Consider the following 17,176-nt stretch of genomic DNA (forward strand, 5'->3'; position numbering starts at 1 on the left):
TTGGCCCAGCTTTTTGTCAATTTTGCTCTTGCATCACAGGCTACTTATAACAGCTCATTATGAAGATGGCTGATATCACCACCAAGTACTGAGGTTGCCCAACACTTCCAATTATAAGCTCATGGTTTTAGTATATTAAAAAATAGCCAGACTTAAACTGTTAGGCTGAAAATTTTTGTGTTGCGTGTCTGAGTCAGGTTCAGACATTCCAGATAATAAAACTAATATTTTTTCATGTTCAAAGAAAATTCTGGGGATCTTCTGTTTGAAGAGAGGAACTGAACAAAATGGGCTGGGGTGAGAAGAGGAAGGTATGGGTAGAATGGAAGAGATCACTGAGATCAAGAAGGAAACTCAATGAAGTGTGAAGTTTGGAAGGGTGAAACTGCATTTTACTGTGCATGTAAACCCAAACTGGGATTAGAAGCAGTCTGGGAAGTGCACATGTCATGAATGCTCATTCATATTTTTTATATATTCTGCATCTGATGACAGAATGACTATCACTGGGAATACAGCTATGCTGGATGATACTGGAGCATAACTATATTACTGTAAGACTGTGCGTGTTGGAATACCTCTAATTTATTAGCTAAGACTTCGTGGAATTGAGGGGGAAAAAAATCTGTACCTTTTCTTTTTAATTACAGTACATAACATATTTTATAAGTATTTTTAAGGACATCCTCTTTGGTGGTGGGAGACTTCCATTAATCTGTACTAGAGGTACTTTTTGGCAGTTATGGTGTTTATTTCTCAATATTATGTGTTGGGGTGTAATATTCAGCATCTCATTCTTCAGCTGAGCTAAAAACTGAAGACGCAGAGATTTTGAACTGAAACAGACTTAGAGTATAAACAAAAGTGCAATCGACTTTTTAAAAGTAGTTAAAGGTGTTCTGGAATATTTCACATTTAGTTATTAGATATTTTAAAAGATAGTAATAAGAGGTAATATGAGTAGGCAGAAAGAAGGGAATCTTAAGGAGTCTAAGCTTAATACACAAAGGTAATATATATTAAAAAAATAATCCTGCTACAAATCTGTCTCCAAGATTTCTTATTTTGAAGCCAAGTTAAACCTCATTTAAGATAATTCCATCAGAAATAGGAGGCCCAAATGTCCTCAAAATATTGAGCGTCTTTTATGTATGAGAAAGAATCTTGGTCTGTACTGTATTCTGTGGGAAAAGGGAATGGAGACCTCAAGATATTTTTCTAACCTTGCTGATCTAGTGCTTTTATGTAGTGTAATGTTCTATAGATATTTCATAGAATGGAAATCCTTTTAGCTTTACTACTTTTTCCTTAATTATGTGTTTGGAATCCCCCTGCCAGGTTTATAGGGACATTCAGCTTCTCTCTTGCCTGACATAAATCAGTCTAATCTATTTTCCTCTCTTATTTTAAGTAGGAGATGATTCTTTTTACTTAGAGCCTAAGAGCTCATGTAATTCTGTGCACAGAAGTAATCTGTTGAGGAAGGCTTTCCTTATCTTTCTGTCTATTTGCTTAACCATGGAGATCTTGAACACAAGCAATCCTGATCTAGTCTGAGTAGTTATGTGTTTTCCTTCATGTTTGTCTTGACACTAAGCAGCCCTGAGCTCTGTAGCAGTTGAGCACTTCCCAATACTTCTGTCCTCAAAGCATCCCACTAAAAAAGCGAAGTATTACCCTCAGCCATGGAATCAATGCATAAGGAAATTACTTATTTAACGATAATTATCGCTGAGCCAAGAATTTAACTTTGTAATTCTCAACCATCTGTTATTTCATAGGGTATGCACTACAGAATAGCAGTGGCCTTATTAAACAAAGGAAAGAAATCTCAGGGAGTTAATAACTGTTTTCCATAGGCAGCATTGAAGGTATTTATTGGAATCACCTAAGTAAATTTGCCAATATGATTGAAACAAAAAATTGGATTTGCAATATTCATTTGAAATGACACATTTTGTGTTACATGGAGAAAGAGCCTTAATACCCCTCCATCAGCTCACATTAGTTGATCTCCTGTATATCTCTAGCTCCAGCCCACTCTCCCCAGTGACATTACAAAGGAAAGGCAGCAGTGAAGACAAAACCTTTTCTCCTCATCTTGTACTTACTGTTTTTCCTGGCTGAAGAAAAATAATTTGTATCCCTTGGCCATTTTGATTGAACCAACAATCAAACAACAATGAAACCATTGAAACAACAAATGTTGAAGAATACTTTATAACATACTTTAAAATGTATATTCCATATAAAGGTCAATTTTAGCTTTTCTTGTTTGTGTTTTGTTTTTTAATTAAAAATGTGGGTGTTATCTGTTAACCTTGCTGAAAAATATTCAGAAAAATTTCAGTGAATTAGACTTTTTTTCTCTAACCTTTGTGGTAGCTGTTACACCCAGGAGGCTAAACAATGTATTTGTGACATGAGTGATATAATTCAGAAGGTTCCCTTTTTCCTTACACGTGGCCAGTTTGTAAAACATAGATTTAAATATAAAGTAACTTGGAGCACAGTTATTTTTTTCTGAAGTTCTGAAATGCTGAAGGACTAGGGATTGCTCAGAAGAATGTATTGGCTCTAAAACATTTTGAAGTATATTTGAATAGTCCTTAACACATTAAATGACCTGACCAAAAAATATCCTGTACTAGTTACAATGTTCTCAAAAAGCCCAGGGAAGAAAAGGCCTGCAAAAATGCTTTAGTATCACCTCAGGGGTTGAAAAGAAAATTATTTTCCCATATGCTAACAGTATTAATTCTTTTGAATGTAGAGGCATTCAAATAATTATTAGTTGAATTGTAGGAAACATTCATAATTGGTATTTATTATATATTACATAGCATATAGAATATTTAGAAATTACTCATTCAGTGACAGGGAAGTTCCTGTGTGGAATTGTGCAAGGAACAAAATGTAAAGAAACTAAAAGGGTGAGATTCAAATCTTACATTAAGATACACCTCTTCAAAGAAAATGACTATTGCTGCTTTCATCATACCAGGTTTATGGGAGCTGTGTTTTCTCCTCCTATCCTGCAACATAGGTACAGATCATAGAATCATTTAAGTTGGAAAAGACCCTTAAGATCATCGAGTCCAACTGTCATGTGGCACTTCATTATTTAATATCATGTAAAGGGATTACAAACTTTACAATGAGGGTGGTCAAGCACTGGCACAGGTTGCCCAGAGAGGTAGCGGAGGCTCCATCCCTAGAAACATTCAAGGTGAGGTTGGACGGGGCTCTGAGCACCCTGATCTGGTTAAAGCTGTCCCTGCTCACGGCAGGGGGGTTGGGCTAGATGACCTCTAAAGGTCCCTTCCAACCCAAAGTGTTCTATGATTCTATGAAAACTCTAATTGAGGAAATACTTCACAAGGGAAATATGTAATCTGTTGTGTGTTATACTTAAAACGTTGCCATTATAATATTGTATTGCCCTGACCAGAGTAGACTAAGTTTAAGATGCATTTCTGTTTTACCTCCTTCAATGGTATTGTACCACAGAGATTAGTGATACAGCTCTTTTAAAAGTTAGGTAGAGAAATAAACTGAATATTTTTTTGAAAAAGTAAGGAAGACTAACTAAATTGATAATGCCTGGACCTTCAGTTTCTACACAAACTACACTACTGCTGAAATAATGGAAATCTGCTTGAGTGGGAGCAAGCCCAGTATTTCTTACTATCTTTTATTTCCCCTCACAGTCTGTCCAAGAAAGCATCAAAATTCATAGAGCTAATACTATGAAAACAAAACTGCAGCTGCCTGCCTCCTCTCATCTTCATGAAGAGGGATGCTCTATATTTAATAGAAATTAATCCCAGTGTTTCAGTTGTCTTTACAGCATTCTGTTGTGCAACTTATTAAAACATGCACATGGAATCTTTTACAGATGAGCTTTGTTGTAATTATCTTATTACTGTTTCAGATTCTCTCTCATGTGGTAAGTAATTTATACCGGACACTGGAAAACCTTCAGTATATATTCACTTTCTTTTTCTTTAAGAAAGATTCTAGGCTATATATTTAGCACTTCTTTACAAAACATTTACACTTAAGTCTTAGAATCATAAGATAATTTAGATTGGGAGGGATCTCTTGCGCTCATCTAGTCCAACATCCTGCTCAAATTTGTGTATACATACAACTTCATTATGGGACAACAATAGTTTTAATTGTTCCTTAATTTTTATTATACTTTCATTAATAGTTTACAAGAACAAAAATGACATTTTAGCAAAAGTTCCTTTGCCTGGCATTTTAAACAGACCAGCCACGGCAGATCAAATAATTTCTAAATTATGGAGACTTATCACTTACATGAAATGGAATATTTTGTATTCTAATATCACTGTTATTGACCTGTACTGGTATTTTGCAGTTTAGATGTACTATAGGTCCTGGATAGATGCTATATGTGTTCAATATATCAGCACAAATGGATGAACTTCCATAAACATAGTGAAACAGATCTCTGTCTTCATCCTTTAAAGCTTAATAAATATTTCTTACAGGTTTAAACCTTAAACTGATGTTTGATAACAACTCTGTTCTTTTACATCATCACGATAATGAACTAGATAATTTTCTCAATTTTGGCAACTGCTTCTCTGCTCTGGGTGGTGGTGTCTCTAATAAGAGTGCAAGCTCCAAAGGGTTGACCTTATCAGGACCTTAAATGAACAATATATAACCACAGTCCACTCATCTGTGCCTGTTAAGAGCAGCAGTGTTTCTAACTGATAGAACAAGGCTTTGGCGAGCACAGATCTGTGTTTTATTCTAAACCCCTCTATTCTGACTCGCCGTATCAGATCTTTGTGTGAACTCTGGTATTCATTCCTTTATGCATGATTTTCGCAGCAATAAAATAAGAATATTAAGACTTCACCACATTTACTGAGTATTTTGAGATTATTTGTCGAGAGGTATTCTATAATAAGTATAGGTGGTTGAAGCTGTTAGTGTTTATGAATGAGTGAGGAACAGAATTTGTAAGGTACCTGAGAGTCCAGAGGTGGAGACAAGGATTTTGGAGGGTTTACAGAAATAGTTCAACAGGTTAGGAAACTGCTTGGTTATGGAACCATAGAAATCAGTAGGAGTTAACAGCAACTCTGCATAAACACTTCTGAAAATCTGCAGCTTTAAAAATCTAAACACTTTTAAAAATCCACTTTTTCAGGAACTCAGCCATTCAAAACAGATTAGCCAGAAGATGCTGTTATAAAATCACTTGGGGGAAGATGCAGCTCCATGGGTCTATATATCTTAACTTATTTGTTCCCCAGAGAAAAATGCCTACTGGCTTACAGCTATGACCCAGCTGAGAATTGAGGTTGACTCCACTAGGTCCTGTCAGGCTACCTTTAAACTGAGAGCTCAGAAACATTTAAAGATTCACAACACAGATTTAAGAATTTACGTTTTTCCAATGCAGAGTAAAGACAACCATTTCTCACTCCAGTTTTGCTTAGATATCATGTTTTATTGCTCAGAAAGCTTGTTCATTCTGTACCTTTTGGAAAAGAAGTCTGATCCTCCATGAGCAGAAAGCTATTGATTGCATCTAAAGTCTGCAATAGATGACATTCTTTCTTTGCAGGTTGGAATCTTAGACTGTTAGAGTCAAAGCTAGGCCTTGATTGAGCAAGGCACGTATTTGTGTATCTAATGTTGATCATATGGCTTGGTTCAGAGAATTCAACAGTAATGTTCACATGCAGAAAACAAGGCATAAACTTTGCTTGCTGAAATCCAGAAGGCTTTTACTGATATGAAAGATTTTGCATTCATTCTTACACGATTAAATGGATTGGTAGAAAAGTAGCATGAGATTGACATTTCAAACACTGATATAGCATCCAGAAGCAATATGATTTCCTTGTGGAAAGTTAGTGAAAATGTGTGTGTTTTGTCTCCATTTCAGAAAAAGCAGGTAGGATGTGCAGATCACCTGCATGCTAGTAATGAGCCTAAAGGCAAACAACAGATGAAGAAAACATGCGCTGCATTGCTGTCAGATAGCATCTTCTCATTGACCATAAAATAAATTACTAGATAATAGAATGTAGCTGGAGAGAGTCTCCTCTGGAGTTTATTCAAAAGGAAAACAGGATTTCTCTACTTACTCTCTTAAGCAAAAAAGTCCGTGAGTTACATATAACAGAAGACTCTTTATAACCTGCTATAATAAGAAAATTCCTTGTGTAATTTCACATCCCATTGTAGCAGTTCATTACAGATTTCATTTCACATACTTTTTCCTACCTGCTAACACAAAATAAAATATATGCATGACATCAGCGTGTGTGCATTTGCAAAAGCAAGCACCAATAATCTAAATGTAAATATGTCTTTAAATGATCCCTGCTGTGGATCCTAGGGGAGGAATGAATAAATTAAATTTTCTTCAATTTTCCAAAACAACTAAGTTTTTTTTAAGTTTTGTTTGTTTTTAAACAAAATATTGTAGCAATGAATTTGCTACAAGTTAGGTCGTCAGACTTCCAAGGCTTTAAAAACTGTAGCTTTCATGAAGAAAATAGTGTACTAAGCTTATGCATTAGTCATTAGGGCCCAGTTAATTCTTTTTACCCTAGCAATTATGTATTCTTTAAGCTGACATGAAAGAGCTGTAGGGCACTGAACTAGAACCCTTTGATAAATTGTACTGAACAACTAGAATATCACTTGGTACAGGGTCAACACTGAAACACTTTTGCAGAAAAGCCTAGCACAAAGTGGGCTCTTTGAGTGAGAGCATAAAAAATACGGTCCAGGGATGCAACAATAGCTGGTAAGAGCAATCAGAGCAGATGTGTTTAGCCCCTCTGTCCCTCTTTTCCTGCCATATTCTTCATCATATTAACTTGTTTTAAATAAAAGGAAGCTAATCCAGAAATTTTCAGTACAGGCAGATGGATACGTTGTCATTCTCTTAGTTTAGGCAGGTGAAACCAGAAGAGTCAACTGCCTTTGGAGCTTATGCAAACCACAATGCATTATATTGTTGAATAGAAACAGCAGTGCTAGGTCTGATAGGAACATCAGACTAGGCTGGAAGAAAGGTTCACTGGTATTAGGGAAAACATAATCCCACCTGAGGTTATGAGAAATACATAATTTAAACCAGTAGTATCTTGAATCATTATTTAAAAAAATACAAGTTTTTATCATTAGTATCCTTTTTTGGAATTTGAAAAACATTAATGTTTGTCAGATACTTTCATTTGACAGAATTGCACATAATGCTCTTAATTTAAATTTTTCAAAGACGTTTTTAATGTTTTAAATAGGCTTCTTGTGTTCCACTGATAATTCATTGATCAAATGACCCAAAACCAAATGATCACTTGAATTGTTAAGCAACATTTTCCTGTTGTTTCACCACATCTTCATGTGTTTCAGCACAAAACACATAGTGTGTGTTCTTACAGCTGTTATATTGGTATCAGTAAAATATAAATTTGAGATAGCTGTGAACTTAAATATGTTCAGCTTGTGGTTCTTTTATGTTATGCAATTTGCATAATGTTTGCCATGTGTATTCTTCACATTATATTAGCAATGTCTTCATGTTCAATCAAACTGTAAATGATTTAAAATATGACTATGTGGTCTCTTCAATTTAATTAGTTGTGTTTTTTTATTTTAGGACTTACTTTCCTTTTTTAGTGTAACACTGTCTTTCCTTCTGATTAATTTTAAATAATCCTTCTGAAGGAATTAAACACGATGTTTTGATTTTGGTTTGGGTTTTTTTTTTGTTTGTTTGTTTTGTTGGCTTTTTTCTATGTCTTTCCCAGCTGTAGGTATCCAGATGAAACTTGAATTTTTCCAGCGGAAATTTTGGACTGCAAGCAGACAGGTATATTTGAAAGTTTCTTTGTCATTGAATCCACAACAACTTTCTAACTGTGCAGATGATAATCTGCAATTTTTTTGTCACAAGCAAAACTATTGTAAAGAAACAATCTATTTGAAATGTATAATGGCTAGCTTTTCTGAGTTACATTCCAGTTTATTACAAAAAAGAGAATTCAGTAGTCAAAACCAGTTGCTTGATCCCATATTTATGGAAGCAAGAGGAAAGATTATTAATTTTAGGCCCCTATACATAAGGAGCTACTTTGTTGGCCCGACACACGTTGATTTTCTCCCTTAGAAAAAGTGGAAAGAGCAAACCAAACTGCGATATTTATTCATTTTCGGTAAGAGCAGAATTATGCCCTCTCACTTACTTAGGACCTGTCTTCTAACATTCAGTAACTGAAGTATCACATAGATTAATTAACTAAACCAGATTACTGAGTCATGGTTGGCATTCGTAGTCTTTAATAAACTATACCTAAAATATTCAGGATATAGAATTTGTACTCATTGAAGAGGGTAATCATGTACTTTCTAAAGATTAGGAGATGCCATCCCTATTCTGAGAATAGATTGGAACTATACTGTTTCAGAAAATAACCCCTAAAATGCAGGTCCTATCCTACCCCAGTGGAAAATCATATATTCTTGTCTACGAATGGTCTCCAAGCTTCTAACACATGGAGGAGATTATGGTGTTTAAAACAGTTGAAATTGTTACAGAGTGAATGCATCCTTTCTCTGCAGCTAGAAACAGAACAGGATTGGTGAATAGATTTAAACCTTTCCTAGTCAATTTTAGAACAATTGCTGTCAGATAAAAATGTAGTCAATATCAACTTCTTTATAGTTGTGCTCATATGGATTTTTAAATTGTCATATTTTGTAATCAAATGAGAAATGAAAATATTTTATTGATTTTTTTAATATCATCTCTAGTGTGCATCTCTCGATGGCAGATGTGCTATAAGTTGTGATGATGAAGTAAGTATTTAACAGATTTTTTTCCATTTATACCTCTACAGCAGTAGAACATAAAGTTGATGAATTTAGTTTGAACATCTCATTGTACATTATCATCTCCTGGTGTAATTTGGAATCACCTTCTAAATATTAAACTATTTAGATAGCGATACTTTTTTTATGACTGCTTACAAACATTCATTTAATTACAAGGTTGACACCAATACCTCAAAGGCGCATTGTGATAACTTCTGCTTTGCGAATCCAGTTTTTGGAAATAATTCAAAGCTGTTCTAAGGCATTTTTTTACTACTTTATTGTTCATCTTAGAAGCTCATCTCTGATGTTCACCCTAGAATTAGACATGAATTCGGAGTTGAACCTATGCAGAACTAATACAGTAATAGCACTTCAGAAATAAGAAAAGAATTAACCTTAGTCAGTTTGGCTTAATGAACTCACTGAAGTAGCTTTTTATGTAGTTTAATTTGTTAGATAAGAATAGCATTATTAATATCTTATACATAGATTTTTGCAAAGCATTTGACATCATACCATATGATATTTTGGTTAAGCAACCAATGTATCACAGGTTAAATGAATTAAAAAGTGGTTAATAAAGCACAGACTCTATAGATATATGGGGAGGAATTAGGCATACAATATTGTGGAAAATCAGAGTTGGGTTTGAGATATTGTATCATGTATAGTTAGTGATTTGGAAGAAAATAAAGCAGTTACTGATAACATCCATGTGTTATCTCTAAACTGAGTGAATGGTGTGAGGAGATGTGGATCACCTGATAAACTGTGCTTGAACAAGCTATGTGAATTTAAGTATGATAAAATGTAAATTCATACATCTGGAAATAAAAACTGCAGGCTGTATTTGTATGATACTTTTCATCCAGTGGCCAAAAGAACTGTTGCAAAACATACATAAAAGGCAAGAGCCTGTTTGGCTCTGTAATTCATGCTAATGCAATGTTTTTGCAATCTTTTTTCAAGTAGAATAACTTTTTTTTTAATATACAGTTATAAAGTTTTTATAGAGTTTTATTCGTTTTTTTATACATGCTTAGTTGTTTTCAGGAAAGCTGCTATCTGTACGACCAAGAGTCAGCAGTCAGCTCAGCATTAGTTTTTACACCCTTTTCAACAAAGCATAACATAACAGCACTCACAGCAAACCGTGAAAAACTGAGCAGTTACCCCCACCATTGCAAACTCTGGTGTTGAAACAATGCCTTCTCATCTCTTTTCTCTGAAGCCATTTCTTCTGAATATCTTCAAATTCTCACAAGTTTGTGTCGCTAGTTTTTATGATAGGAACCCACATACATTATTTGCAGTATTCCATAAGTCTTTATTTTCTCTTTGTCTGCTGTCTATTCTTATCTTTCTTATAGTCTCACCTTACAGGTCTCTTTCTGACTGTCCCAGCATTTGAAATACACTCCCAGTTCTTATCACAGAGGTGCAGCTTGCCCTGTGTTAATGTATTTCCAATGAAACCTCCACATCTTCCACCACCTGAACCGCTGCCCTGACTGTATTCCTGCCTATACAACAGTTAATTCATTTGGAGTGTGCTTTGTGTTGTGTAGCACTGTTTGTTCAGGGCAGTTCAGGACATAAAAAAATTAACAAGAAAGTACTGTGCGATGTTTCCTGTAGTGAAAGTTAGCCAAGTTGGGCTTTCCTGAGGATAGGTAATTCAAAACTTTAAATAACCATGGTAAAAAACAGTCGATGAATGTGTTTGAGGAGTGCTTTCTAACATGTGCCATTATTGTATTGGATATTTAGTTGTTTAAGGCAAAAAATGTTATTTTAATTTTTGAATTACTTTTGTGTAAATTAATCTATAAAAAGTTTAAAAGATACATCATCAATCCTAGCAATCTCACTTCCAAGATGCTACTTCACAACCTCATATACTGTGACATTGAAATGTGTTTTATTGAAAAGTGAGTCCAGGACATAAGTGCAGTGATACATTTTTTTAAAATACATGTTTGCTTAATCTGAGATTCAGATCACAAAAAACATTCCAGGGAGCAAGGCAGAACTTAAAACATCAGCAGTTGTAAGAGTGGAACACTAACTTCTTCAGCATACCAAATCAGCAAAACTTAAAACAAACTATAATTCATCTACTAGGACCTTGGGATCTAATAGTTGGAGGATAGTGATAGCAACAAATAATAGAAAATAAAATTTGCAGTAAGCCAAAACACAAAGGCCTATTTATCATGCCATCTTTGGCAATGAAATGGACCATGTGAGTCAACATATCTTTTGCATTTCTAGCTATAACAAGTTACAGACTCTTCCGTTTCAAGTTTGTATCATTTTAATAATTAAGTAAACTCTTCCAAATATGAAGTAATGAAAACCAAAGCAGATTCCACCCAGGTGTGGGTGAAAGTGCTTACTTAGCCCAAATTCCAGGCTGTCATTTGCATGTTAACCAATTTTAAGGTGAGCTCATAATGTTGATTACCCCATTCTCCTAAAAGTGGTCAGATATCTATTGAAAAAGCAGGTCTGTAGCACTGTTAATTACCGAAGTTTTGTGGCGTTCCTTTACTGTAGCTTGCTATAGACTTAATGTGCAAGCTTTACCCTGAATTGTTTCCAGCAGCTTTAAATATTTTCATCAATGGGTTTCCAGGCATAGCCAACCAGCTTGTAGCCAACTGCAGGTAGTCTGGGTAAAGTTAGAGTGCTGTGTAAAATCTCCTCCTTGTTTAGCCTAAACCACCGTGCTTTTGGCATTAAAAACTGGGCAGAGATTACTTCCTTCATTGGCGATAGCATTTGTGATAGAATGGCAATACTACATAATTTCTTGTGTAAAACATGCTCCTGCTGCAAAGCGTCCAACTACTTCATCAAAACAAGCATGTTATCGTTACTGCAAAGATGTTTTTGGTCTGTCCTTGCTAAGAAGCAAGTACACACTGGTAAAGATTCCGGGAGGGCACAGCCAAAACCAATCTACTCTTCTTTTTTATCACATGGGCAGTTAACAAGAATAGTCATATATTTTGCTAAATATTCATGCAGAACTTCTTTTGTAATTCATCCATCTGCAAAGAAAACACAAGCAGTTTAAAGTCTTTTCAGCTACTTTCACTTGACACCAGCAGAAGCCATGTAAGCATCTGGAGAAATTTAGTAATAGTGTGAACGTTGATGATTCAGAGATTCCAAACTTTCTTTTAATGATGAAATACATTGTTGATAGGACTCAATCAAATATCACAGCTCCTCTGTTGAGTCTGTTAACTTTCACAGCTGTCTTTTCTCAATGGCAAGAAAATATCTGCTGAACAGTTATGGTATAAATTAAAGCATTTAAAAGTATTAAGACATTAATGCAAATACTTATAGAGAGAATTAGTTGATGAGTTTGTATGACACTTTTGATTCTAAAATACAGACATCCAATTAATTAGAAATCCTTTTTTCTTTTTTTTTCTTTTTTTCTTTTTTCTTTTCTTTCTTTTTTTTTTTTTTTTTTGAGAGCTTTGAATTTGCTCATTTCTTCTTGTTTTCCTCAAGTCTCATGTTTTATTTTGATGTTCTGTTTTCTTTCTTTTTCATTTTTGGTTTCTTAACCCATATTACATTCCATTACTGTTATTGTATACTGGAGCTGTGAAAAATATATAGAGGACTTGAACTTGATCAAAGTTACTGTAATTCAAATGTGTTCTCAGACCTCAGTCAACATTCTTGCTGTGTTTATTCTGGACTTCATGCCTATTCTATTTTACAAGCTCAGGGACTCTCCACCTATGGAACATTCCCCTTGAAATCTGAAGTTCATTGAACTTGAACCTTTGGGTAAACCTGTTCATAGTTCACTTCCAGTACCTGTGAAATGTTGTGAATTGAACCTCTTTCATACAGCTCTAGTCTATGCAAATGCTATTATCCCATGCATTAATCTTGTCTCTAAAATCTTCTATTTGAGATTTGAGTATTGGACGAGTAAATCCACCCCACTGTCCTTTGTCAGTGCTAACTTTAGGTTACAAACTGTTTCTTTAATGGAGTGCTGAATATTGAAAATTATTTATCTTGCTGGCAAGCAGGTGGATGAATGGTCCTGAATGAATATTTTTTCCCCTTGTTAATGTTTCTAAAACAGATTGAAATAGAAACCCTCTTATTCCTCCAAAAGCTACAGATTCCATTCAAAGTGTTATGCCTGTTTACAGTAATAATGCTAAAACATCAGTATCTTTTTAAATTCTGAATGCTGGTGAATGACTATGGCTTAGAGATTTGAGACACGGCCACTAATTCTTGAATCGAGCCAGTGTTTTTCCAACCGCATATAATCCATAAACTATGAAATTAAGCCTACGCTCTTTCTTGTCCAGCACAACTACTTTTATTTATTTTCAATACTGTGGAGAAATATTGTTTCTAAAGCACTATCTTTAGATTAATCTTTCAGGCATGAGGACTGCAAATATGTATCCTCAAAAGAGCTCTTTGTTGACTTAGCTCCTCTCCTAATGAAGTTAGTGGGAGGTTTATGACTGACTTTGGGGAAAGCAGCATTCTGGTGTTACAGTCTACGTCTGAAATTCCACCCTTCGCACACCATTGAGGTTAAGTAGCTGCCTCTTCTGAATGCATTAGCTCTACTCAATTCTTTGCCATCAGCATGCCAAAAGCATCATCAGCTTTTCACATTGCATTTGCCAATTTTTGGCTTTCTAGCAGATCAAAGGTTGGAAATTAGTTGTTTCCACTTCCTTTTTGACAGGTTTTCTGTCACTGGGGGTGCCTGTAGCTTAGGTTCCCCTATTAGAATGAAAATCCTGCATTTGCCTTAGGAAATTATGTTCATTCCAAAATTTTGCCTCATTTGGGCTTCTTTGCTTTTTTAAAAACTAAACTTCAAGCCAGCTTTTCTGCAAATCTCTCCTCTTCTTCAGAACAACAGAACAGTACTAATATGTGGCCAGAATGAGAATCAGACACTTCTAAGCATCTCTTGAAAAATCAGACTGCATTTTCACAATGTCTTGCACAACTAGTACTTCATGGGACTGCTGTCCTCTCTAAAACAGCAGAGAGGTTTTTGCCGGATGTGCAGAGTGTAGCAGAAAGCATATTTTATCATGTCTCTGTGCAGCCCATTTGCAGTAGGAAAGGTTTTGAATTAAAAGCAAAGCCATGATGATTCCTATACTAGAAGCCATCCTACATGTTTGGTGATTTAGACCAGCAACAGAAATACATTGAAGAATTAACACTGAGGTAGGTATTTCGCAATACTGAAGAGAAACTGAGTTATATCAAGGTTTGAGTTGAACCTTAGGTTTAAATTCTGAAGCACAGTAATTAAAATGTTGCCAGCAGCAAGTAATTCACTTGAGATTAAATAGTGCATGTATGTATGGAGGGAAGCACTGATTTGGGTTTACCTTGTTTTGTACAGTTTATACGTCTGACCTATGAAAAGCTAACAGTCCTACCTCTAAATTCAGTTCCCAATTAAAAACACAATTTGAAAAGCTTTAGGAGACCTGTGGGACCTCTTTTAAGGAAGTTTCTGGTCCCATCCCCCAATGAACAAATTAAAAAATATTACCTGGTCCCCTGTTGGTCCTCCAGGCTGACACTGTGTTTTCATTAATACATCATTAGGGTAATGACATTGTGCTGATGTTTTTCTCCAAACACAGGAGAAGCCATCAGGAGCAACAAAGTTCTATGCTTTTGCAAACTTAGTTGTAAGGAAAACTTTTAAGAATGGATTATAAAAACTCTGACCTTGTTCTTTTTATGTTTGTTTGTAATTATCTTATATCCTCCCTTTCTGTACACATCTTTGTTTTGCTTTGCATGAAATAAATGTGTAAAAATTAAATCTGATAACATCCCATAAGTTGAGACTACATTCACTTAGAAGTTATGTAAGCCATTATAACAACCTGAAGGCTTTTCCCATTTAGAAGTCTCTCAGAATTAAAGTAATTAATTAACTTACTGCTGTATCCTAAAATAAAAAATTAAAATTGTATTTTATTATTTTTCAGGCAATCAACTGTTACCTAATAGATAACAATGGATTTATTTTAGTGTCTGAAGATTACAGACAGGTAAGTGGAAGTTTTTTATTCAATCTTATGGAACACATACATATAAAATTATTTGTTTCTTAAATAGGCCACTATCTTAAAATGTTCAGGAAATCATAACATAAAATTAAAAAAATTCCTTCAACAAAGAATGTAAATTGTTTCTCACAGGAGCTTAGTTTCTGTCTCCCATTGGGGCAGGGTCTGCTCTTAAACTCATAAATGTTCTCTTAAAGGGCTTTTTTGCTGCAGAAGTGTGTCTTCCATAAGACATTTATACCCCAAGAAAAAAAGATTCTCCGTGGCATTTTTGCCACATGGAAAGGTGGGGTGGGAGGGCGGATGCTGGGGAAACAGAGCTTTTACATTCAAACTTGAGATAATGAAATTTTACAGAACTGTTAGCTGAGGAATTTGTTTTCTGAAGTGGATTACAATCATTGAAGGATTAAAACTAAGCACTCAACATCACAACAGAGAGGACAACAATCATGATTAAGAAGATCGTTCAAAACATTAATTTGCTTTTTCTTAATGGAAAATTATTGAAAAATAAATGTGTAATTGCTCAATCCTGCAAACCTTATGAAGGAACCATTACCATTCTTGTTAACTATTGCCTGAAAACTGCTGGGGTGGTGCCCTAGTTATGCCAGAATTGTCTGAAGTTTAATTTCTTTTATGTGTTGGGATTGTGAATAGGAATATCCACACTCCTACGTAGCCCTCAGGTGAATTAAATTTGTTATGACTAGGTTGGTCACTGAGAAACAGCTATTGGAAAGAGTTCTAGGTGACTTGGAAGAGCGACCGGAGAGGAGATAAAAAACTCAAAGTGAATGGCAGAAAAAGAAGCCAAACTGAGCACTTTGCTTTTAAATTAAAAGCTTGAATTTTTGCAACCTTAAATCTGACACTTCTGAAAGTAAAAAGATACAGATATTTTTCACCTTTGCATAGCACAAAAGTAATTACATGTTTCCTTGTGATCTCTCTCTCCCTTGCTCCATTTTGGTTGAGAGTTTGAAAAGTCTATTAGTGCGTCATAAGCAAGGGAAATACAATTTTTATGGAACTGTTATCCTTCCAGTGCGTACCAGAGCATTAACTGCTAAGCATGCTGTACTGTGTCATGCAATAGTCATTCTTCATGATATTTCTTCTTATATGCAAAACTAAGCACCAAAATTCATTATTTTGTTTTACTTTATTAAATGTATTGCTTCCATCCCTTTAGCATGTCAAGCATGTTCTGAATATAATTCTAGGATGTACCTCAGAAATAATATGAACTAAAAATGTAACATCACTTAAATATTAACAGCATTATGTCAGAAGCAGCTGTTTGGAATTTTTTCCCTTATATCCATCTATCAAATCTGTATTTTCTACTTAGTTGAGCAATGACCTAAGAAAAACACTCATTGTAGAATAATCTTGATACATTTAAAACATTTTTTGTCTCATTATTCCCCCTATTGTTGTTGTTGTTATTATTCACAGGTACTTAATTGTGACTTGTGTAACTGATTTGCTAGTTGGTAGCTGGCTACAGCCAATAAATATGATTAGGAAGAGATTTTTCCTTTGGTAGGTTACATGATACTAGCCATTACATATTCCCATGAGGAATAGAGTGTGGACAACTGTTGGACCAGAACTAGGCTAGAAATATGTTATGACCTAGTTTTTTAGTTAGGATGGATCTAAGCCTAAGATAGACAGTAAAGCTGTCTCTGTGTTTATATAACGCTATAGTAAGACTATGATAATTACAATAGTATGTTTATTTTTATGTGTGTATGTATGTATACAGTCTATCTTTATTGTGAATAGAGAAGGGGTAGGGAAGTGGGATGACACATTATCAATTACTCCTCTCTCTGGGGTTGCTTCAGCACTGTTTTCCTATGGATATGCCAAAAATGACCTGAACTGCTCTAAGAATCTTGTTCAGAGGCAATGTAATTCTGCATCTGAATTGCAACTAAATCCTAAGGTATTAAAAAATAATGATAATCTGAGTGTTGCTGCTTTGGGGGAGAACTAGCATTTACAAATGGAGCTTTTGTGGAGAGAACTGTCACTGAAATGTCTTTATAAGACTGAAGCACAACTTGATAAATCAGGTTTATTACTATCTAAGGTTATACTAGTCACTTATGGTTTGGGCTTTCTGACATTGACTGCCTCTCCAGTAGTTAGGGTAATCTTTCTTCATCAGT

General features: G+C 34.9%; 1 protein-coding gene across 1 annotated transcript in view; it reads left to right on the forward strand.

The window, feature by feature from the left end:
• CACNA2D3 (calcium voltage-gated channel auxiliary subunit alpha2delta 3) overlaps window positions 1-17,176 on the forward strand; it is a 480,096-nt gene that overhangs the window by 425,438 nt on the left and 37,482 nt on the right. Inside the window, exons 28-30 of the mRNA XM_075713919.1 lie at window positions 7,815-7,876; window positions 8,818-8,862; window positions 14,910-14,972. Coding sequence (XP_075570034.1) covers window positions 7,815-7,876; window positions 8,818-8,862; window positions 14,910-14,972 — 170 coding nt within the window. The remainder of the gene's footprint in view (window positions 1-7,814; window positions 7,877-8,817; window positions 8,863-14,909; window positions 14,973-17,176) is intronic.

This window comes from Pelecanus crispus, chromosome 7, assembly GCF_030463565.1.
Source record: "Pelecanus crispus isolate bPelCri1 chromosome 7, bPelCri1.pri, whole genome shotgun sequence".
Lineage (NCBI taxonomy): Eukaryota > Metazoa > Chordata > Aves > Pelecaniformes > Pelecanidae > Pelecanus > Pelecanus crispus.